At 43.2% G+C, this 23896-nt stretch overlaps 1 protein-coding gene across 1 annotated transcript; it reads right to left on the minus strand.

The window, feature by feature from the left end:
- Window positions 1–5678: 5678 nt before the first annotated feature.
- LOC118219562 (secreted frizzled-related protein 5-like) lies at window positions 5679–21974 on the minus strand. Its single transcript, XM_035402796.1, has 3 exons — window positions 21118–21974; window positions 12400–12477; window positions 5679–7162 (listed from the first exon to the last, which is right to left on the minus strand). The coding sequence occupies exons 1-3, from the start codon at window positions 21635–21637 to the stop codon at window positions 6834–6836; spliced, it is 927 nt and encodes a 308-aa protein (XP_035258687.1). The 5' UTR covers window positions 21638–21974; the 3' UTR covers window positions 5679–6833.
- Between the last annotated feature and the right edge of the window lie 1922 nt (window positions 21975–23896).

Consider the following 23896-nt stretch of genomic DNA (forward strand, 5'->3'; position numbering starts at 1 on the left):
TCTGCCTGTATCCCTGTTTCAATCTCCATTAAAAAAGAAAAGCAAGGCAGGAGGTCAGTGCAGGCGGCCACAGGGACGTGTACGCATTTCTCCTGCTCCTCCCAGGAGCACAAGGAGGCTTGGCAGACCTCCTCAACAGGCCTTGTTTATGTACGCCATATTGCTTGTTTGTTTCGCTCTCGCCTTGCCAATGGCTCCGAGCAGGGTATCGCGTGTACACCGCAGGGCAGAGAATTTGTAAGTTGAGCACCGCTTGCGTGTAGCCAGCTCTCCACCTAGGGAGCCCGAGTCTTAATTTGAGTGCACTCCTCCTTTCAGCCTCCCGTCTAGGGCTGGCCGATGCCGTGCCGACAGTGCGGTGGCCTGGCCGGGGTAAAGAGCAAGAGAAAGGCTCGTGGACATCCAGCCAGGCTAAAGGTCCAGCCAGAGCCCAAGCCCCCCCCTGCACCCCCCCCCCCACTTTCACAATCCGCTCCCTTCTGCGCTGACCCCTCCAGTCTGTACAGTCTGTGCAGTCTTTACTGCTTTCCTCTTGGTTTCTTCAACTGAAATCTCTTTTTCCTCTATTTTGAAATGTTCTCTTTTTCCAAATACCCTTCTATTCCCCTGCCAAACATCTGCTGCTGTTCTACAGTTTGGATCATTAAAAACTGTAAAAATGTAAACACTTAAAAAGTAAATGAAAGGCAGCAGTTTAATATAAGGGTAACTTTTGTAGATTTAGGGCCAGCTACTTTTTTAAAAAAATGGTTTGAGGAGAAATAGAAGCTTGACTTCATGACTTTACCTATCTCTAAATGGGGTTCTCTCGATGAAATACTGGTCAATCTTTAAGAACATTGGGCCTCATTCACAAAACTTTTCTTAAATGGTTCTTAGTTTCGTTCTTAAAAATGTTCCTTTGAAAAACCAATATTGGATTCATGACGTATGTGCAGACTTTTGTTTTTGTGCATGTCCCAGGTGTATGAGATGATGAATTCTGACTGTTTGTATATCCTATGCGCAATCCTGTTCATGTGATCAGCATTAGGAAACAGCCATGAAGAAATACAGATAAGAAACAAATGATGAATGTCAAAATATTCATGGAGATGTATCAAATGTATATGCATGTTTTGTGAATGAGGCCCTTTGTTTTATAAGTTTTTCTACATATTGCCCTTTATTTTAATATGTGTGTGCAATATTTGTTACAGTTCATCGGGAAGCTGTTCTGTATTACCTTGCTCTGACACAGTCGCGCACTATCACGCCCACCCAGACAGCACCAAGTGCTCCATACATCTTAATCGCTTTTATACAGGGACTTGCTTCATGCTCTGTTACAAGTGCACACCTATTCTGTGGGTGGGTGGGTGGACCCAGAGAGAGAGAGAGATGGGGGGGGAAGCTATTCATAGCCATTAACCTACTGGAAATAAAAAGGGAATGGGAAGAAGGAAGGAAAGGTTGGAGAGAGGGGGCGGAGCCCCAAGCCCTAATGACCCCGATTCCTACCGGCCAACAGGCCCCTGAATTCTCCCCCGAGGTAGCATTGTGCTCCCCATGTGGGAATGCAGTCTGAGAAAGGGAAGGAGAGGGCCGGGGCTAGCCTGCAGTTCCCACCCAAACAATGACCCGCAACGCCTTTATTTGTCAAGACTTCCTTTGGCAGTGAATGAAGCGCTTTAGAAAGCCTCAATAGGTCTGGTCGGCCCATTGATTAACCTGACCGCTCGGCTGAAGAGGGGGCGGGGGGCGGGGCGGGGAGCGGGTGGGTGGCTCGTTTTCGGAGATGGGAGTATAAAGGTCACCGTCAATTAGTGGTCTCACGGTGAACTGTGGGGGCCAGCGCTTTCCTCAGACTCCTGCCCGCTGCTCGGTGGTGAGAGGTCAAGGGTCAGGGGACGGCGACCTCGCAGCCGAGGCAGGGGGGGGGGGGGGGGGTGCTTTAACTGACAGGGTCGGCCCTCGCAGCTTTGTCTGCCCGCCCTGGCCATCGGCGGGGGCCCGCTCTGGGCCTTGTCGAGACTCAGGGGCAGCAGAGAGGGACCGAGCCACTAAACGGCCAGCAGACTTTGGGGAGCTCACATTTCACTGAAATGTGTTTCTGGCCCGATCCCTCTCACTAGAAAGCGCTTATGATTTGTACACACTGGGCCTGATTTACTAAGACCTTTAGCACATGAAAAACCTTTTAGCTCAAGCAAAACCAATAACATGACCAATGACCGATCATTGGTTGTTTTGTTCGTTTTACATGTGCTAAAGGTCTTTGTAAATCAAGCACACTGCATATTTTGTAAATGTGATACCAGACCGAATCTCTGTCTCAGTGTTGGTTAACAGTACTTTTATCATTTGGGTAGGAAATTTGGTGGAGCTCAGCCACCCAGGATTTTTGGCGCTCTCATCGCCGCCTCCTTTTGATTCTCACCACTGATGATCGCTGATGAATTTTAAACATCTTGTTGGGAGTGACACTGCATTGGAGAAGCAGGTGTTGTCCACTCATTTAAATCTCCAAATGAATTTCCTGACCAGTTTTTCGTGACAGTCTGTGTATCCATATGTCTGTTTATCCCACTTGAAAAGGGTTCATAACGGGCAGGATGTCATACCCGAGGCAGAACACTGGGGTGAGAAGTGGTGGTATGTGTGTTTGGAGTGGCTTCACAGAGTGCAATCAAATGTTCGACTACAGTGAAAAAGTAAAAGTGAAGCTTCCAAATACATGCTATTAAGTTGATTTTATGCTGTCAGCAAACTGCAGTATCAGTTTTCTGTCTTGTGAGGCCTGGGTTCGTCTCTATGGAGCTCCCCTTCAATCGCCCCTACACCTCCCTCCTCCCCCCAGCTGTCTCAAACAAAGCCCTCTTCATCACTAACTGGGGGTTCCTTTAGGGACTCATTAGTACCTCAATACTGTGTGCAGACAGGCTAACGGGAACTGGTTTTTCAATACAGGCAGCTCTGATGCTGTGTGTGCGTGTGCGTGCTTGTGTGTGCGCGCGTGAGAGTTCTGGTGCACGTGCGTGCTTGTGTGCGGGTGTGCGCACACGTGAGTGTTCGGGCAATTCCACACTGACCATCCAGACGGGGCTTCTTCTCTTCCCAACGCCCAAGCAGGCCGTACACAAATTATTTTCCCCCAGATATTTCTGTGTTCATCTTCTTCACCATCTTGTGGTTGTTGTTGTTGTTACCCAAGCTACCATTTGGAATGGTTAATCCCGAAGCTTAATCCCAGTACCATTAAAAATAAATTAATCCCAGTGTGTTTAACCCTAGGATTTCCACAGACAGATGCCCTTGGTGTTTGAGCAAGGGAATGTCTTCGTAAGGCTACTGAACCTAAACTAGTCACTTTTTGTGAAAGGAAAATTGTGAAAAAGTAACTATAATGAGCGAAGGGCCACTAATGGGTTCTTATGTTACAGTACATATTTCCTGAAGCAGTCAGCATTATTTCCATTAAAGTTGTCAGTGCCATCCAGCATATAGACAGCAAGATGGGAACGGTCCGTTCTCTCATTAAAACGCGCAGAGACCCGTTGTTCATAAACCATCTGAACCTCCCTTGGAAGGAACTAATGCACTTTAACTTTCTTTTTTAATTGGATTTTATTTTCCCAAAAACCAGAAGAATTTTCCATCCAGATTATATCGCTAAATTATTTATACAGCTAGACTGATCATGGGGTAAGATTGCCTGATCTCCTGAAAGGATTTTTAAGAGCCATATTTATATTTTGGTGATCTCAGCACTTTTTGAATTGCTATATTAATATGCTCCTGCTTGTTCACTCCTTGCTCAGTATACCCAGATGGCCTCACACCCTCTTTTGAAGTTGAGGGATATTTACTAATGTGTTTTGATGTGTTGCTTGCGAGGTGGAATTTTTTCATAAGGTCAGTATCGGTCCACGGGTCTAATAAAAACTAATTAAAACGGAGATGGGAAGTGATGTGATGCACAAACAAACTCCGACAGAGGGCATTATGTATATTTCTGTTATGTAAAGAGCACCTGGCGTTCCAGTAAGTGGTAAAATCAATTAAAATATAAATGCTGAACGAGACTGATCAATAACTATGATGTGCTAACATAGCCCATAGCGTCACAGTATTATTTGGATCATAGTTTAAATTGTTAATGTGCTTCTCGGCGCATGTGTGATCAAAGAGATAATCTTTAAAGCAACGGTTATTGGCAGGTTGTGCTATTTCCCTTTTACTTTAAAAAAAAGTCTCTGGCTGCCCACACTAGTTTACATCATAAACAGTACAGCAACAATAAGGATGGGTTCTTTTGAACTTGTTCAGAATGACCTTACTTTATTCTTTTAAAAAGATTGTTTCCCATATGTAAAGATTAGTAGCACTTATTTTAATCATATTATGCATTATGTGCTAACTCTGGCAAGGGATTGTATTTAGCTGTCACAGTACACTGTAATTCTGAAGTTTAATGCTTTGACGGTGTACATGTGACATGTCTTGATTGGTACTGCACATGCTAACTACTCATAGTCCAGCTCTCACAGAACAATAGTTTACCATGCTTGTGCTTACAGGTTTGCAAAGGCGCTGTCTAAAGGTTTGAGGCTCTGCTTTGTAAAGACTGGCACAGCGGGAAACTTTTATGTATTGATTTTGTCTGGTGTCATATCATTGTGCCATGTTGAATCACATCACGCCTTTGCATCACGGTGTTGGATATCCCTGCACTGGTGCGGCAGTATTTCTCATTTGATGACTGAGCCCTTTAGCTCGATACAGCTACTGAGTGAAAAAAAACACACACACACAAAGTGCCATAGCAACAACTGGAGATAGAGATGATGAGGTGATGATTACAGCGATGAAAGACTGAGTATTAGCTTTGGGCTGGTCCTGGCTGCTGCCTCTGTGCTGCTGACTACCAGGGAGATCAGAACAGCACAGAGACCGATAGGGCTATAAATGACCCTGTAATAGTGTCTCTCCCTGTTCTTCCCACAATCGTCCACCACAAAGGACCCTCTGTTCCCCTTTTAAAGCCATCACCAGCCCTTTTATTAGCTGTAATAAGTGACCTATAAACAGGTGCTGACGTCTGGCCAGCCGTCCGTGGCCGGTGTGCTGAATGGGGCCCCTGCCCTTGATAAAATTGTTCTTCTCCACCATGTAGAGCCATCATGGCTACCCACTGATACAGTATGCTTCAGGGGATTTCTTGGGCTACCGTTTCTGTACCAAGGGTAACTCACAGAAGGGGCTTATGGTATTAACGCTAAAGCCCGACAGCTAAGGCCCTAGCGTCAGATGCTAACAGCTAAAGAATATTTACACAAGCAAGCCTGGCAGATGCTGCATCTCCTGGGAATATCATTTTATTTTTGTTTCTGTTTTTTTTCTCTTTTCCTGCTTTAGTGTTTCCCCTCTTTGTGTTTCTTCAAAGGGGTAAAAGTTTTAGAGCCATTTCCTGCTGAAGGCTGCATTAGCAACACAGTTTTCTTCTGTGAGGGCTGGCAGTTTTCCAGTGTCTGGGAAATTTGTGGTGGTAGAGAGGGTGATAAGTTTCACTTTTTTGGAAGGGGAGAGGGGGGGCTCTAGGGCAGCATTTATTTGTAAAATGGTTGAAAGGGTAACATTTTCTCATAACTTAGCTTCATAAAAAATATTTTTTGACAAAAAAACAACAATCACAAATGTTAAAGGTTTTCTAATTTATTACAGCGAACAGTGAATGCAGGTGGTATTTTAATGGATCCTGTTGATGGTATCTGAAGCAAATTAGGAATAAAACCAGTATAAAATAAATGAACATTATACTCATTTACAGGAGTGAAGTGATCTCACAAACCAATGAACAGGTTCAATCCAGAATCTCTCATGTTCCAGGCCAGAGGCCCAGGGCCAAATTACCTCCTCTTTGAGAGCAGGAGTGGCCCCAGTGCTGCTTGCAGTCCCGCCGCTGGCCAACAGTGGCCGCTATGCTGTAGAACACTCGCTGGCAGCTTCAGTGGCAAAGAGGGTTTCCTTGCTTCCAATCTCACTTCCTTTTCAGAATGACAATTTACTTTTTGCTGGATATATATTTTTTTTATATTTTCCCATATCAACACAAAAATGAAATTGGTCTTCCTGTATCAATTCCAGGTGGGTTGGTGGTGTTTTCTTTATTAGCGTAGTTTTTTTTTCTTCCACACAGTGGACCATACCCAATAGTGAACATCTCAGGGGCACTTTCTGTTAAATAGAGAGGTAGCTACTTTTTACCTCTCCTCATTGGAATGACACACACTCCTTTTTTTCTATTTTTAACCCACCCCTCCTCCTCTCCCCTGCTCCACCATGAGCAGTTTGTCTTGTCTTTTCGATACCTTCCATTCCTGCACTGTCTCACTTCTCCACACGTGGTCTTCATTACAATTAAAAAACGAACTTGACTCCCACACGGCAAATGGCTCCCGCACAGCAATTTGGCCCAAGACATTTAAATTCTGCTTCTGTCATTGTTATTAGAACGGGAATAAAGACAACCTCTTTATGAGTAGAAATGAAATGTTTTCTGTCCTAGCCTTGCGTAAGAGGGAGCGGCCGTTCCCTGTGGGATTACGTGGCTTTGTTTCGAAACGCTGCACCTCATCAACATCACAACCAGAGCCTTGGGTCTTTCCATTTTTGTTGAAAAGAAAAAAAAAACATAAACTGAGTAAAATACTGGAAAATAATAAACATGAAATAATGAGATTGTTGGGTGAGGGGGGTAGAAAGAGGAGGAGGTGTGGAGGGGCGGTCCCTTCAGGGTGGGGTTATGGAGTTTGGGGGGGGGGTGGCATTGCTGGGCGACGGGGAGGGGTAGGTCACTGGAAGACCGTGTGGAAGGTGGGGCACTGTTGCGACTTCATGTACTTGACGGCAAACTTGAGCTCCTTGCTCTTCTTCTCCCACTTGTGGATGGAGGTGAGCAGGAGCTGCTGGTCCACCTTGCGGCCCATGATGAGGAAGCTGCTGCCCAGGCTGTCCAGCTGCGCGCAGGGGCAGTCCGCCCCGTTCTTGATGTACAGCACCAGCTTCTTCAGGTCCTTCTTTTTCAGAGTGCCCATCTTCAGCACTTTCTTCTTTTTCTGCGCTGCCACCAGCTTGCGGTCCCCATTCTCCTTCTTCACCTCTTTTATCTTCATCTTCAGCGCTGGGGGAGCACAGACCGAGATAAGTGATTATTGACCTCTGCACCCCAAACATACCCCTCCTCCCTATTCCTTGTGTATGTTATACTCATCTGACATACTTAATGAGTGTGAGAAAAGTTACACACATTATTATTATTATTATTATTATTATTATTATTATTACTGCAGCTGCTAATTGTAGCAGTAGTAGTAGTAGCAGTTGTAGTAGTAAAAGTAGTGGTAGTGGTAGCAGCAGTATTTGTTGTTCTAGTGGAAGTAGTAGCAGTTATAGTAAAAGTAACAGTAGCAGAAGTAGTAGTAGTAGTAGTAGTACCAGCAGTTATAGTAGTATCAGTAGCAATCGTTAGCACTAGTATGGGCAGCATAGCATGTCTGTGATGTGTCCATTAATGCCTCTTTATTCCATATTTGTCACAGCAATATTTTCACAAAAAACCTAGACCCTTGATCATGACAAAAGGTTCTCTATTCATTCTGAATTTAGTAAAACCTAAGAGTAAATCCTGAAAAGGCCTCGCCCTGCTACAGCTTCAAAGGCAATCTCCCACTTTGTATCTCTTCTTCTGACAAGCATCACTGGTCCTTTCCCCATACATATATTACAAATCCTTCTTGTGTTCTGTCGTCATCTGGTTCTCTCATTCGCTCGGGGTCTTTTGAACTATGCGCCACCCAACAGCGAGAGCACAGGAAGAGGTAGCTGCGCGCCGGCCTGTCCAAGCGATCTGGCTGTTTACGCCGCCCGAGAGTAGCATCAATCACTCCGCACTAATTCTTCTCACTGGTGGGAGATGAACAGGGGCTGCGCTAACAGAAACTCCCTTATGCAGAGAGGAGGCTTCTGGCGCTACCCCTGTGGAGCTATAGCACGGAGGAACACTCTTGTCAGGGGACTTCACTTCATAATTCACTTAGACTACGTCCCGGCTGCAGGCTTAATGCTAAGTTCTGATTTGTTGCTCTGATCCAGCTTTCCAGACTGACTGTTCATATTGATTTAAAAAGCAGCCTAACGTATTGCCGAAGAAGAATTATGATAATATTAACTCGTCGCTTGGAGGGTAATATAAAAATCACTTTACCAGTGTACCTCTAGTTGGGCTGAGAATGCCCATCCGTATCAATTATGTCTTTGACTGAGGGCATTAGCCATCTTGCTTGTATACATCACTATGATAAATACAAGCATGGACTGGACAGTTTGAGTGTCCGCACACAAGTCGTTTGCAAATCGCACGGCTACACGTGTGGCTTCTCGTGTACACGTGTGACATAAATCAGACCTGAAGCGGCTCCATGTGGAATTGGGCCCCTTTTAGCAGGCTGAGCAGAGCCTTATTCGCAGCATCTCCTGCCCAAAGATGCCGATAAGAAGACTTCTGGCTCTCCCTCTGTAGTGTTACAGTACAGGATAAAATGGAAGACCATGCTTGTGCAGGCATTGACCTGCATTGCATACGTATTGGCACTGACTGTGCCACCAATGACCAATGCTGAAAACAAGCCTCCACCATTTAAAAACCGGCACACGACTTCCATCATCTCCCAAATCCTTCAAAAAATTCAATAATCTGTACAGTAAATGTAAAAAAATCCTTTGAATGTTTGTCACACAATATTTTCAGGCCCACCCCAGGAGACCATAACCGAAACTAACTTGTGGGTCAACAACCCCCCCACCCCCTCAATGGACGTCATCTTGCCACTAGTCCTGCATATCTTTGTATTTCATTGCTTTGGTTTGCGTGTAAGTCCGCTGTACATTAGCCTCAGGAGATAAAAAGGAAGAAGAGAACGGATAATATATTACACTGGACAAGCTCTAGCATAATGTGTACGCCATGTTTTACAGTACCGTATACCCTGTTTGTAAATCATAAGTGATGAGATGCACATCTCTGTGGAAACCTCCAGGGTCTCTCTCAGCTCATAGAGTAAGTTCTGTCTGGACACATAACAAAAGGGTTCAAATAAAAAAACTGACCTCAGGTTAGTTACCTGTGCGCTCATTTCAGTTTCACAGTTTTAAAGTAAAGACAATCATCAAAAGGCTGAACTTTGGAAATAGGGAAAGATATGAAAGTGGGTTCATTCTGAGGGTTCGTTCTCATTTTCCTTCACTGAATGAAACTTCTTTTGTGGGGAAGTGCACTGAACCATCTCTTTGTCATGGACTGAGGCCTCAGTTACAATAACTTGGATTCCAAGAAAGAAGAAAAGATTCTAAATTTTGTTTTTTTTGGCAAGCTGACAGTATTTGCTGCAAAAAATGTTATGAATTCTCCTATAATGAATGTTCAGTACTGTGGGCTGATCTTGAAGTTGAGTTCAATTACAACTGATTAGTAGTGAACAAATACTGCAGTAACGCTGAGGTGGAATATTGTCAATGTAAAACAGCACTATCTAAATCAGGAGTGTCAATATCCAGTCCTGGAGGGCCGCAGCGTCTGCTCGTTTTCGATGTAGTCCAGCATGAGTAATTCATTTAAGTCATTGATTGGCAAAATAGTCCACTCATCTTGTTGTCAAGGCCTTAATTGGCTGCTGATTGAAAGGTAACCGCAAAAACCTGCAAACACTCAGGCCCTCCAGGACTGGAGCTTGACACCACTGATCTAAATGATCTATGTATTCAAAGGTAGTTGTCACAATCGTACTGAATACGATAAATATATACATGAGTATACATGCATCCAAAAACAACACAATCACAACTCATAATTATCGTAAGCTCAAAACATACATAAATGCAGAGTTTTCTGCTGTCATGAAAGGATATGGTGACTGCAATACCATGCCCTAACTCAAGAGGAGGAGAGAAAGTTAAGATTGCAGTTGCCTGCAGAGACTGCTGGGCTGCAAAAATAACATTTGAAAGATCCAAGGAAACAAGCCACACTAAATTCTGTTTAATTTGAGAGCACAATGAGCTGTCCAGGCCTCAGTTCTGTATCTGATATACATCACTGATTACAAACTTCAATAAAATTTGGTCTCTTATTGATCCTTCCCCAACAACTTCGTACAGTACAGTGTGGCTGAAGCATCATACCTCGTGCAAACACAAATGTGGACACAATATTTAATATATGCACAAGAACACACAACACTAGATTTCATATACATCTGGTTTTCAGCAACTGAAGTTAGTTTCTGTGCAGTCCCGTTCCAAAAATGGGCAGAACACATTTAGAATCCACATAGTCCTCCTGGAGAAAACCAGTGAAAACTCCCTCATATAAAAAAAAATAATAATAATTTAAAAAGTGCAACATCACCATGCCAGGCACAAACAAAGAACTTTTTATAAAGGAACATTAAGGTTCACGACCACGCAGGCACTGCCAGGAGGGTACACCTGAGAAGTAACTTGGCGCTCAAACCCTAATCACAAAAAAAATTACTGTGGGCAAACCACTCAGGTTATTCTCAAACACCATAGTCATCAAAAAAGCAGCATGTCCAAAATCTCTTTCCCTCCCCTGCCATCTGATCTTCCCCATAACTGAAAAAGGTGATTTTGCTGAACTGGAAAACTAAGCAACAACTTTCCTGAACGTTGTCTCAACCTGTCAACAGAATTTGCATCTCTATAAAAGCAGTTAGTTGAGATGACTATCTGGCTCCTGCCTGTTCTTCCACATGGGTGATGGCTCTGCTGTTTACACAAAATTTGGCTCTGCTGTTTTTACATCCTTAGATAAACTGTTAATTGAGGAGAATATCTCAGTTGTCTTTTGGATACACTGTATTGGCGTTCTCTGAAAAGCAGTTAGTTGCATTGCACTAGTATGAAGTGCAGGACTTTTAAAATAAGTATATCAGTCTAGTTCTTAGATCTCCAACAGTGAATTATCAAATGCAAGCCCATGGCAAAAGCCCATAAAATCCCACTCAGCGATGTGAGTGATTACTCTTTTTTATGGGGGAAAAAATTAAGAAATGCAGTGAAATACCTCTGAGATCAGAACTCCTAGCCTCCAAATGTGAGCCTGACTATTAAAATGATAGATGGTGACTTAGGGATATAGGAGGTCATATTTTTTACTGAGCACTTCTAATTGCTGCCATCATTTCTGGCTGCCAGATTGGACACTCAACACTTTATGGGGAGGACACCACCACTGTGGCCTGTTACTTTGTGCGACTTTGATTAAATGAACCCACTCACGTGGGACAGAATTCATGGTACTATGAGAAACGCTTGTTACAGAGGCATACTGTTATTGGTCTGGACCCATCATTAGCTGCAGTGCCATCCTAAGACAAGCAAATAGGTGGCTGTAACTGCTGGGGTTTAGGTTCATTTCACATAATTCCTGGGCTAGCGTTACAGAATTTCTTGATGTTTGGCATCTCACAACGATGATGATGATGATGGTGCTGTTGTGATGTGGTGTTTCTACTTCAGTTACCTAATAGCAAATTGTAATAGTCAGGCAAATGAAAAGGTCATATTTTTATTCTGTACCATAAGGTACATCATTGCACCAATGACCAGTGCTTTTGGTCCATGTCCTCTTAAATAGATTCAGAATGTTTTTCATCAAACATGAATATGCAGATGATCTGAAGTTTTTGCAGTGGTTTCACAACCTATGAACTTGTTTTAAATGAGTCATACATAGCCAGGGAAGTTAGTTATGCCAAAAAAGTCTTAAATTATTTTAAGGGTATGGGTAATGTCCACAGATCTGCTAGGCTAACAGTGAGCACATAGCAGGAGGATGTACTGTATCAGCACAAACCAGAGATATTATTCAAATCAAATACATTTTATTTGTATTGTGATTTTGGGATTATACACATGGCTTCAAATGCAAAAAGCTAAAATATTGCAACAACTGGAGCTACATACCAACCGACCAAACTTCTGAAGCTCCACATATTAAAGTATTGCAATCAGTGAGTCTTCTGATTCTGAGCCACCATATCAAAAAGGTAAAACGTATGATATCATACTTGTGTGGTCTAAAACAGATGCAGTATTTGATTTCTAAGTCTTCTTCCTTTTAAGTTTAATATTAAACTGGAGATACTCTGTCATGGAATGTAATATCAATTAGTCAATGAGTCAGTCAATCGAACAAGTGATCAATCATTTAACTAGGATTGCCAATTGAATTCAGAGGACTACAAACATGGAGGTTATTGTGAGTTCTGGTACCTGTACACTGAGGAGCTACCGCCATGTTTCTGCATTTGAGAGCCTCTCATGTTGCAGGGTGCTTACCAAAATCACTGGCGCAGAAATGCTCCATTATAGCATCGGCCTTCAGCTCATTGTCACAAGGTGGGCAGGCTTTGGAAGCTGTAAACAAAGGAAGGAACAGTATTAGGACCTGGATTCAATTTAATAATTCACTGATGCAGATGTAGATGCAGATCAAACAGGTCAAGGTGAAGAGATTATACCTGTCTCGAGGGAACCTGTGCATATCACAACAGTAATGACTAGATTACTGTCTTGTCAAATCTACTTGCCACTGCAACAAAGATGGTTAGCTGCTTGTCTCTGGCTTTTGATTGCAGGCATTACCGATGGGGGATGGAAAGGGGGCAGGGTGTGTGTGTGTTGGGGGGCGGGGGGGGGGGGGCTGGGGACATTATCAGTGACTCGTGAAAAGGGAACTGGCTGCCACAGTCCTCGTATTGAACTCTGACCTGCCGTGGCTGCTAGCACACCCTGGCAGTCTTTCCCTGGGAAAGCGCCTTCGCGTCGCTGGTTAGTAGGAGGGGCTGTCACTGTGCAGAGTGCAAAGAGGATCTGGGTGGACAGGGCGAGCTGGAATCCGTCTTCCCACTCCAGCATTGCAGAAACACCACCTCCATTGTCAGACGACTCTTTGTTGAGGGCGAAACTTAGTGGTTTGGCTTTAAATGTGGACATTTCCAGAATTGTTTAGTTTGTTTGGTTTCTTTGTTATTTACATAAAATGCATTTTAAATGGGCCAAAAATAGCCTGCGGCATGCAAACCCAATATCAACCACATTATGAAGCCACGTTTTCTAATACTCCAGTCTCTGCAATAAACATAAACAAACTTTGTAGCATCAGAGTTTGTAGCTTATGCTTCTCCAAATAGATGCTAGCATCGAAAAAATAATCATCTTAATGAAATTTCACATTAAATTTAATGAGGAAAATTTTTGTAAACTAACAGGAATTCTTTTTTGTTTTTTTATTTTTTATTTTAGGCCAGGACTGGGTGTCAGGCAACCATGGGAAAAGCCAGCTGAACACAGATCTGCAGTGTAAGCAAGGGGGGGAAAGGCTCCAAAGTGCTTATTTTTTTGTTTAAAGGGAGAGGGACATTAAATCCTGTTTTGAAATAGGACCGTTTCTCTCTCGTTGTTCCCCAGGAGTTGTGGCTTGTGCTTATACAGTGCCAGAGGATTGTAACGCAGTAAATTCTGCAATTGATCACACCCTTTTGAAATGCGCACTCAACAATGCTAGTGCTGTATTAGCTTTGATATACAGGGCTATAAAGCAGCATTCATGAGCTGACTAGCTTGATAAACAGTGACATTTTGCTGAGCCCTTTGCCAGAGTGGGGTAAGGAACTGGCCAGCCAAGCAATCAACTCTCTTGTCCTGCCAAATTTTAGACTGGAAGAAATCATAATGACAGCTTTTGTATCAATTCATTTTTACATGCTTGTTCTTATCAAATCTCATACTCATAATCTGCCAACAGGCGAAGTCTCTTAAATAAAGAAACTAATATCAAGGGATCTATCTCAAGTATGACTGCATTAGATGCAAATATGCCCCTAAAGATGAGATAACCACTTCAATGAATTCAGATATGATTCAAATACTTTTGATTAATCTATATTAGCACACAATGCTGCACTGAGTATTCAAATGAACCATTTTACTGGAGTGATTTAAAAAATGCTCACTGTCAACATTTTAAGCTGGTAAAGCTTTTCCTGAAGTATAGACGTGCATACAGTATATAGACTGTGCTCACACTGTGTTTGGGTCATAGGGGTCATTGACTTGGTGTGTGCTTGCTTTGTCCAATGAAATGCTTTCCCTGGGGTACGATTTCAAACACTTATTGACTTTATCCAGAAGGTTCAAATTCCAATGAGATATTTAGGTTAAATGTTAAATGTAAAATAAACTATGCCGTACAGTATACTATGTACTGTATGCTGCACTCATGATATATTAGTTAAAATCCCAGTTTCCCTTTAGCCACATCGTAAAGCTGTCCTCTAGGGTGTAAACAGGAATTAGCCATCTATAGTGAATGATGTTTCTGGAGAAAAAAAAAACAAAATGATAATATTGACTGAACCACATTCCTCCCTTCCTTTCAGCAAAATGTCAGAGACCTTCCTGGATGACCACCTGCCCACGGTGCTTACTTTGCGCTTACTCTATCTGCCGGTATCTTCTGGGAAAGGAAGTCCTAGAACATTCTGCTCCCAAATGCTTAATGTGTGACTTCAGGCTGCCTGTTTAAACACTCTCCAAATTTATGTCCTGGCCACCTTAAAAAACTCTCCACAAATCGCAGGTTTTCACGGTTGTTCGGAGTTTCTATTCTTGGGTGGAGTTTACTAATCCAGCAAACAGAGTTTGGGAGTATTTTAAGTGCAAAGGACTCACTGCAAATAAAGTGCTCATTGGAGGGGGAAACAACATTTCATAGGGGCTTCACTATGAGATGTTTTCATCATGTCTTTCATAATGTGGCATTTGTAAACAGAAATTCAGGATTTACCGAGAGTATACAGTTTTAAAAATATGATATTATTGTTTCTTGAAACTCAGTTACTGTATACAGTGCTGTTTTGGTTAAACTGTTTGGGACGTCCCATCGCAGCAGTATCAATACAAAATGCTCCTGTGACTTCATTCAATAAAACAATGTTCTCTGAGTTTATCCAGCATGAAATAGGCAGCCGATCCCTAACAGCCGACATGATCCAGTGGCACATATCCCTGCATTACCCACATGACAGCAGTGATGTTTGGGGCATACGTCTCCCCCGCGCCTTAAAAAACCAACCGAGCAACAGGAAGATAATGAGAGGTCAAAGTTCATCGTCGCCCCAATGCCTGGGTCTCGGGGTCGCGACCTCTCCTGCCAGAGCGGGGCCGTGCGCAGCCTTCCAGGGTACGGGGGCCCGTCAGCCCCCAGAAGGATTCCCATGCAATGCCGGGGCGGATCGTGACTGAGCAGCAGACGAAAATCGAATTGTCCTGCGGTGACATTCAAAGACGGGGGCAGCGATCGCCCCTGCCTGCCAAACTCGCGTCTACGTCGTTGCCTTGGCTCCGCTGAACCCAGATTCATTTGGAGCTGTAACGTCTTATTTGGACTTTAAAGCAGTTTATTCAAATCCACGAGAGTAATATTTTGGCAGGCGCCCCGTTCTGTTGCAGTGCCAAAGCAGGCGCAAGGAGAGCGCATTCTTTCAGTATTATGAGCTACAGCTACTCCCTGTGAGCCATTTTATCTTTTTAAAAAATCTTTTCAGGTCTGAGATTTGATGTAGAGGCCAAAATATTTGTTGTTGAAGCGACTGTAAACAGTGTGTCTCAAGATTTAATCATCAACAATAACTCTTCAAACAATGTTAACTTCATTCCATAAACATGAAATGAGCTGGAGGCTCAGATGTTCCTTACTGTTCTGTATGCTGTTTTATATATTCAGCACAGTAATTGAGACAGTTAGGTCCAACGTGTGACGAATGAGCTTTTGATTCTCATTCTTTTTCACTTTATCTTCTCAGCACAGATTTATTAAGGTGTTGGTTATCACATGAAAATGTGCAAGAAGTAAAATAAAATTACGGTGGGACAAATAGGTGGTAATGTTTCAGCTTGCTGACTGTTCTTTGTTTATTTTATTTTATTTTATTTTTGCATCTATGATTTATTTATCAAACTAAAAAGGCAATGATGCAGTTTGGATTAAGTGAGTTAAGCATCTTGTTCAAATATACCAGCATGTGGCAAGCATGCATAGGAGGCAGGTGGATTACATTTAAATGGTTCAGTTCATTACTCATTAGGACACACTGCCTCCTCCTTCTACTACAAATTATTTAGATTCGCCCACTGAAGGCATGTTTTGTTGCAGTTACCAGCTGTCACCGCAGCTTTCTTGTGCTTTTTTTTTTAATTTCCGCAAATACTGATAATGTATTTCCCGCTGGAAATCATGTTTCACAAGAGGGGGAAAGAAGTTTCTCCTTTCAAGTCAAAGATAGTCTGCTGCTCTAATGGAGTCTGGATCCTTCTCTCCCTGTACTGTACCTTGAATAGGAGTGTGTGTGTGTGTGTGTGTGTGTGTGCGCGCGCGTGTGTGTGTGCATGTGTGTGTGGGTGTGTGCATGTGCGTGTGTGTGTATGTGCATGCGTGTGTGAGTGTGTGTGCATGTACGTCTGCATGTGCGTGCGCATGTGTGTGTGTGGCTTAGTCAGGGGTCTATCTAGTGTCACACACACCTTTGAAATCCAGAGACTCCCCAATACTCACTTCTCTCCCCTTTTCATTTGTAAGCGGATCTTTTTGGAATGTTGCAGAGGCCAGGGTTACTTGTATAGGGAAAATGATCTATTTATTAAGACATAGAGGTCATAGCTTTATGATTTATTTGGGCCGTTAAGTTGCGAGTGTTAAAACTTTAGACATAAAACATTACGGCACTCTGATAAAATCCTCCGTGTGATTTATGTTTAAAAATCCTACATCTGTTTAAATGGACAGTGTACACTGTCAGGTTTAAAATATGTGCTCTAACCTCCCTCCAGGGCCCTGAAAAATAGCATACTTCTTAGATTTGTAGCTGAGATCCCATAAATCAGAGGAACTCGCATAGTCTTTCAGTCAATTAGCCCACATGCAAACCCAGCGTGAGACAACACAGCAAAAGATTTGTCTGTTTTGATTGCTATTTGCCATGCTGCAATTATTTTATTTTTTTGATAAATGGTGATGGATAAACAGGACCTGTGAAACTAAATTCAAAGTACTCCTTCAAAGAAACAAGAAAAAATGGGATTTATATATGTTGGTGTTACAGCATTTATCAAAATTAAATTACATGTTATCTTTGCTTAAGAGGTGCTCTCAGCACTTATAATTGCTTGGGTGGTATCCATTTACAAAGCAGAATATTCAGAGCGTGCCCATCTAATAAATGAGCCAACAATGCTCTGACTGCCAGACCAGCGCCTCCATTTTGCCCTCTTAAAGTGAACCAAAACTGAACCGGCAATGATGGAATCTGCACTCTGAGTTAATGCAAGAGCCCGAATAATCACGAAATAATGGGAAGATAAAAGTGTACCTGCTGCTGTACAGTTCCACAGTACATTAAACTAAGGAGAAAATCAATTCCCCAGCCGGGTTTTCGCAAATCCATTGTGGGCCATTAAGATTAAGAAGTGAAATTGGGCATGTACTATAGTATGACCACATGAGACAAACATCCTTGAGGAGAAACACAGACAAGCCATGCCAATGCTGTTCTTCTGCTCCCTCCACAGCTTTCACCTGTCCTTTACCCATGACCCACAGTTACATCTTCACAGACAGCTACCCTGCACATATGAAATTCACATGAACATGCCATGCTATCAGGACTATACAATTTGTATTCATACAACTTCCACATCACACATCTTCCTCTGGTCAACAGACACAATGATCTAATGAAGCAAGTCTAGCATTCCAGGTCATTTAATAGAATCAGAGGTGCTTGGGACGCCCAAGACACAGTGCTCAACATATGGTGCTCAATACTCTCCAGGCAGTCGGCAAAACGAAAAGCCCCATTAGGTTAAATAGTCAACTCTCTTTATCAAAAATTTTCATGTTCTTAAAATGTAAGGAGCACATGACATGAAGATACATTTGGTAAATTTTTATTTTCTTATGAATTTGTTTAATAAATCTGTTTGCCCGATTCCATTTTATATATGCGGCAACACAATCATACAGCAGGAATCTTGTTTAAAGGAAGGGGCTGACAGAGATTAAAGCCCATAACCAAGGACCTGAGAAACAACTCCAACTCCAGAGAAACTGAGACCATCGGAGAGGTAGCTCCACAGGGTACATATACATGCCTGTGGTGTTGGCTCCTGCAGGCTATTGCTCTAGGAGATCTGTTCTTGTGCAGCCCTTGTTTTTGTTGTCATGCATACTTATATTTCACATACTTTTACTCCCTGTGCCAATTTGTTAGGCGATCAATGCAAACACTTGGCAAGGGGCCGTTCTTCCAGCTACAGAGCTCGAAGTGAACCCGCCAATATTCTGCCATTTTCAGAAAGGACGATAGTAAAAAAAAGCAAAATACATATTTAAGTGTAAAAAAAAAAAGTCCTGTTGCTGAATGGCTTAGATCTAATCTTGCTCTCACGGGCAAGCAGAGCTGATTGTTCCAGGATCAGCCACTGCTAATGGCATTAAGCCCTGAGTGCAGACCACAGAGAGTTCAGAGTTCTCTCCATTCTACAGGGCGACCAGTTCCATCAGCATTGATCAGCTGCCATGTTTCTCACCGCGTTAGCCTGAAGCGTGACTTCACATCTTTAATAGGAAGGTGCCGCATCTGAGAAGCATTACTCCACAAAAGGTGTCTGAGGCAATTATTTCGAAGTTTTGAAGTTCGTTTCGTTCATCGTAACTCCTGGTCGCCGATTCCCAGGACAGTATTTGTGGGGTCGGCATGAAGTGCTTCTTTCTTTCTTTCCCCGGAGTAGAAAAAAAAAACCTCACTGATCTCTCAGTGGAATGTGGCTTAAAATTGTGCTGTCAGCCTGTGACAATGTCTCGGACCACCTTGCACTTTTAGATGTAACTGAGCGGTTCCCGGTACCACACAGTTGCCAATACTGTGCACACTCAGGATTGTGCGTTGGCACTCTGCTAGCTTATTTAATATTTGCAAAAATGTTCCACAGAGAACTCAGGGGTGTGAGCCCTGTAGAATTAGTGTGATATAACACAGCCACAGAAAGGGTTTAAAAAAAAAAAAGCTGAGACAGTGCAAGATGTCCCAAACAGGAATTCACATTTTAATTCGTGTTTAATCTCCTCCTTGCCAAATGTGCAACATTTTAAGTATATTCATCTGTGTTTTTTAAAGTATTTATGGGATCATTGTCTGTGTACAAGGAGTCTGCAATGCATTTGTGCAAACACATTTTCACATTCTTTCTAGGCAAGATAGACACACAGTCATTGTAAAGTTATTATACATTTATCTCACATCTCTAGAATTTTTCCAGAAAAGCATTTAGTGTCATTGCAAATTAACATTTAGAAAGTTAATTGTTTTTTTAGCAAACAGCTTTAAAACTGTATTCACATGATGTGTATAACAGGAGTCATACTGTACACAAAATAAGGCCCAGTCTATCGCACTTAGTGTGTACATTTTATCAATATGTAACTATGTTCAGTTTTGGGTGATTTTTTGATGGAATTTAAATGAGACACCAGTTCTCTTGTTCTATTGTCATATATCATGGGGGAGTTAACAATTCAAATCCAGCATTTCAGAGTGAGGTGTCAATCACTCTTCCCATCCATCGCCACTCATCCTCTATCTTTTCTGCATAGGGCTACCCTTTTTCCTATTCTCTTGTTCTCACATACCAATTTCTTTCTCTATCACCCCATTTTGTCATCCCTTTCCTGTCCTTCGTATCTTCTCATTCCTTTTCAGATGATCCTACCAACCTTTCAACAGAACCGACTAATTATCTCTCATTCATAATAATTAGTAATCCACAGTAATTGGCCCTCTACCTAATTGGCTAACCAACTGCCAGACTAAATAATAGAAGGAGTTAGCGCAGTCACAGCTGGGTCTGTCCCTCTTTCATTCCAAATGAGGGTTTTTTCCCCCTTATTCTTAAATAATGAAAGGGGGAGAGGTTTTGTTTCTTCCCAAAAAAAAGCAAATTCCCTCATGTCAGCACTTACTTTCGAATGATTTCCAAATGAGCCTGATTTAAAACAAAACCCCCTTCTGCTGAAAGACAGCATTCAACTGTTTAGACACGTTCACCCTCCTGCGTATGTTCAAATTCACCGGGATCAGAAATATCCTTAACAACGGTGAACAAAGTTCAGTATGCCTGCGTGTGTGCATGTGTGCGTGTGTGTGTGTTCTGTTAAGTCATGTATCATGAGAAGTAATTTATAAAGTCTTGTGTCTTTAAACTTCGTGAACTATAGCTACTTGAACATAATTTTAATCTATAAGTCATTATGAGTACAATGGCAGATACGAAAGTCAAATAGCCAAATTTACATGATAGGAGAATACTGGAATTTTAACTGTAAAATTGTAATGAATACATTTATTTTTAAAAGCCAATTCATTTTGTGTGAACCATTCATTTTCACAGCACATTAATCATAATGTAATATACCATGGGGATTTTACAGATTTCCCCCGTTCCTTCATATCAGAGTGTAACAGGATACAGACTATGGAATGCAGTTTATTTTCAAAAAAGACTGTTAGTTTCCCCGTCGAACAACGTTTCATTACATTTTTGGTTATCAGTGGTGGCTTTGTCCAAAACGTTTCTCAAACTTTCCAACATCAACAGTTTTCTTGTCGTCTGCATGTTTCACATTACACATTACAGGCAGAGCTTATTGTCTAGATAGCAGAAAATATTACTTTATAAACTTATGCGATAATGCAACCACTGAATTTAAAACCGATACAAACTGCAAAAGTCCATTCAGTTTAGCAACCAATGTTGTCAAAAACTTTAATGAAAAAATTTAAAGCAGCGACGACAAGGGCAAATCACTTTTGTCTTACAAAATGTGACAATGAATAACTAATCAATACGGAATAATTACAACGGATCTGATTATGGTTCTGCGGACAACATTAAAAGCAGCCTGCGTTAGGAAAGCAGTGAAACGGAATGGCAGCGTGTTACCTGGCAGCAGCGCGGTGGAGCTGCCGCTGGACTGCATGGGGATGCACAGGTCATTGTCGATGGGGAACTTGTTGCACTGCAGCATGTCCGGCCAGGGGAACCCGTAGGCCTCCATGACGGGGGCGCAGCTGTTGCGCACCGCCTCGCAGAGCGACCGGCACGGGTAGATGGGCCGGTCCAGGCACACCGGCGCGAACAGGGAGCAGAGGAACACCTGCGTGTCGCCGTGGCAACGCTTGGCCAGGAGGGGCACCCAGCTGCCGGCCTGCTGCTTGACCTCGGGCATGGTCTCGTGGTCGAGCAGGTTGGGCAGCCGCATCCTCTTGTAGCCCACGTCGTGGCACAGGCGCAGGTCGGCCGGGATGTCCACGCACTGCGGCTGCTTGGCGTAGAAGCGCCCGTGGTGGACGTTGTCCGCCTGCCAGCTGTAGTAGTCGTACTCCTCCGCGGAGGTGAGGAGGAGAAAGAAGAGAAGGAGGAAGGGCCCGTGCGGTAGGGTCTGGCTCCTGTGTCTTGCCATTCCTTCTGGAAAGCTCTTTCGATTCGCAAAACAAAACTGCGAGGAATCACGCAAAAAAAAAGTTTTTAATAAAGTGAAAGAGAGGGGCTGTGGACAAAAGCTGTCTTTAGCTCCCTTCCAGTAAAGTTTCTGGTTGTCCTTACAGCCTTGAAGCCGGCTGGGGCTCCTTGCCTGTGTGCTGGGCTCTCAGATAGCTCTCTGGTAAAGCGTCCGGGAGCCTTAAACTGCTCTTCTCTGGCTCCTCTGAGGTGCACCTACTGTATAAAAAGCACTTGATGGCTGTGTCTACCAGCCTCCGGCCCCCTAGCAAGCCATCGTCCCAGCCCACCTCCCAGAGGCTTCCCCTCCACCTTCCACAGTCCCGCCTGAGCAAATCACAGAGCGGAGGTGGAGACTCTGCTATGTGAGACACTCCCACAGACCCCGCACCCCCCTGCCTGCAACCACTTCTTGAGTCAGTGACAGGCTTTCTTGGAACACAATGCGACTGGACTCTCTTTGCTCATTCTTTTCTATTTCTTTCTCACAGAGGCACACATTCTCTCATTCACACACACGCATACGCACATATGCAAGCACGCACACACACACACACACACACACAAACCCACACACACAGCACATGCACACTCTCATGCATACATACACACTAAAATATACGTACGCTTCACACTCTCATGGCTATACACACACACATATACACACACACAAACACGTACCACCACACACAAGCACACACCCACACACCCACACACACACACACACACACACTCCCCCCACCCCCTAGTTCTTCCCTCATTAAGGAAGTAAATACTTGGGAGTGAAAAGTTTTCCTGGCACGGAAAAGAGAGTCAGAGCAGCTACAGGTGGTCGGCTCCCTCTGCCCAGCGTTGTATAAGATATGCTAATGGGACCCCTGGGCATGAATAGAGCCTGTCTCCCTCTCTGTCTCTTCCCATCAGTCCCAGTCACACAGAGGGGCCTGGCCGTCGTTGTCTAGGGCCCCCGCGGCGGGGGAGCCCTGGTGCCTGTCAGGGGAGTCTCAATACACGCCTTTCACTTCACCTGCTCTCCCCTGATCGCTGGCGTTTCACATTAACTGTAACCAGAACACAGGCCCCGGCTCTTCCTCCCCATCGCCTCGTCTGACTGTGGAACTGCAGCACTGTACTACCCTTTAAGTCTGTTTTAACTGAAGCTAATTTAGAAAGAAAGTTGCCTGCACGACACGGCTGTAAGAGATTTCTATGATTAATTAGTGAATTGATTGAAACATTGCATTTATGATACTGTGGATTGTTAACGTAATAATTGTGGCAGGTTAGAAAGCACAGTAAACTGGGTACATTATCTCGCATTGCAAAATAATCAAAATTGAATATTTGAAGGAGCTGGAAACTGCTTTGTTCGTTAATGTGTTTTTGTCTGCCCCCAAAGAAGTGACTCAACTGCCATTCCTGAATTTGAGAATAATGTACAGGACTAAATGTACTGGAATTGGACAGATTTCTACAGTATCTCATGAGCAATGCTGGATCTGAGTGTACTGCTTTGGTATGTCTTGTTAACTGGGTTTCACTGTGCCAGCAGCTGCACTGAAATTCTTGTCTGCTTTGTTTGCACAATGTCAAAAGTGCGTGAGTGTGTGTGTGGTGTGTGTGTCTGTGTGTCTGTGTGTAAGTGTGCGTGTGCGTGTGTGTGTGTGAGAGAGAGAGAGAGAGAGAGAGAGAGAGAGAGAGAGAGAGAGAGAGAGCATGCGTGTGTGTGTGTATGTGTGTGTTGGTGTACGTGTGTGTATGTGTGTGTGCACGTGCATGTCTGTGAACTTACCCTGCTGTGAAAAACAGGGTTCCATGAAACATTCACAAGGAAACATACATACATGATTTATGCCACAATATCAATTGGCATGGCAGTATTTTGATAGCCAGGAATTTAGCTTTTTTTCTATTTTAGATGAGATTGTCTGTGGACAGTGGAGGACATGCAGATAACAGCAAATTTGAAACTGGCTGCTGTTCTGCACCCACGCGGGGGACGTTTACTGATGAAAAGGCCTGTCAGTGGTGCTGAGTCCCTATCGTGGAACATTCCAGAAAACTGCAGCTTTCAGAAGAGAAGCTCCATCCCTAACAGCTGAAGGTACTACATCATGAACAATGCTGTAGACCAGACATTTAATGACCTGAGGACTGTGCCATCAAAGCTCAAGCAGGACACATCTGTCATACCACAGAGAAAACAAAAAAAATGTTGAAG

The sequence above is a fragment of the Anguilla anguilla genome, chromosome 2 (assembly GCF_013347855.1).
Source record: "Anguilla anguilla isolate fAngAng1 chromosome 2, fAngAng1.pri, whole genome shotgun sequence".
Classification (NCBI taxonomy): domain Eukaryota; kingdom Metazoa; phylum Chordata; class Actinopteri; order Anguilliformes; family Anguillidae; genus Anguilla; species Anguilla anguilla.

What these genes read in the sequence shown, in the direction of transcription:
- LOC118219562 (XM_035402796.1), bottom strand. Translation starts at nt 21,637, where the DNA reads ATGGCAAGACACAGGAGCCAGACCCTACCGCACGGGCCCTTCCTCCTT. An exon ending in CTCCACCGCGCTGCTGCCAG is followed by an intron (nt 12,478 to 21,117) that starts GTAACACGCTGC and finishes CTTTGTTTACAG; the next exon opens with CTTCCAAAGCCTGCCCACCT. An exon ending in TTTCTGCGCCAGTGATTTTG is followed by an intron (nt 7,163 to 12,399) that starts GTAAGCACCCTG and finishes GTGCTCCCCCAG; the next exon opens with CGCTGAAGATGAAGATAAAA.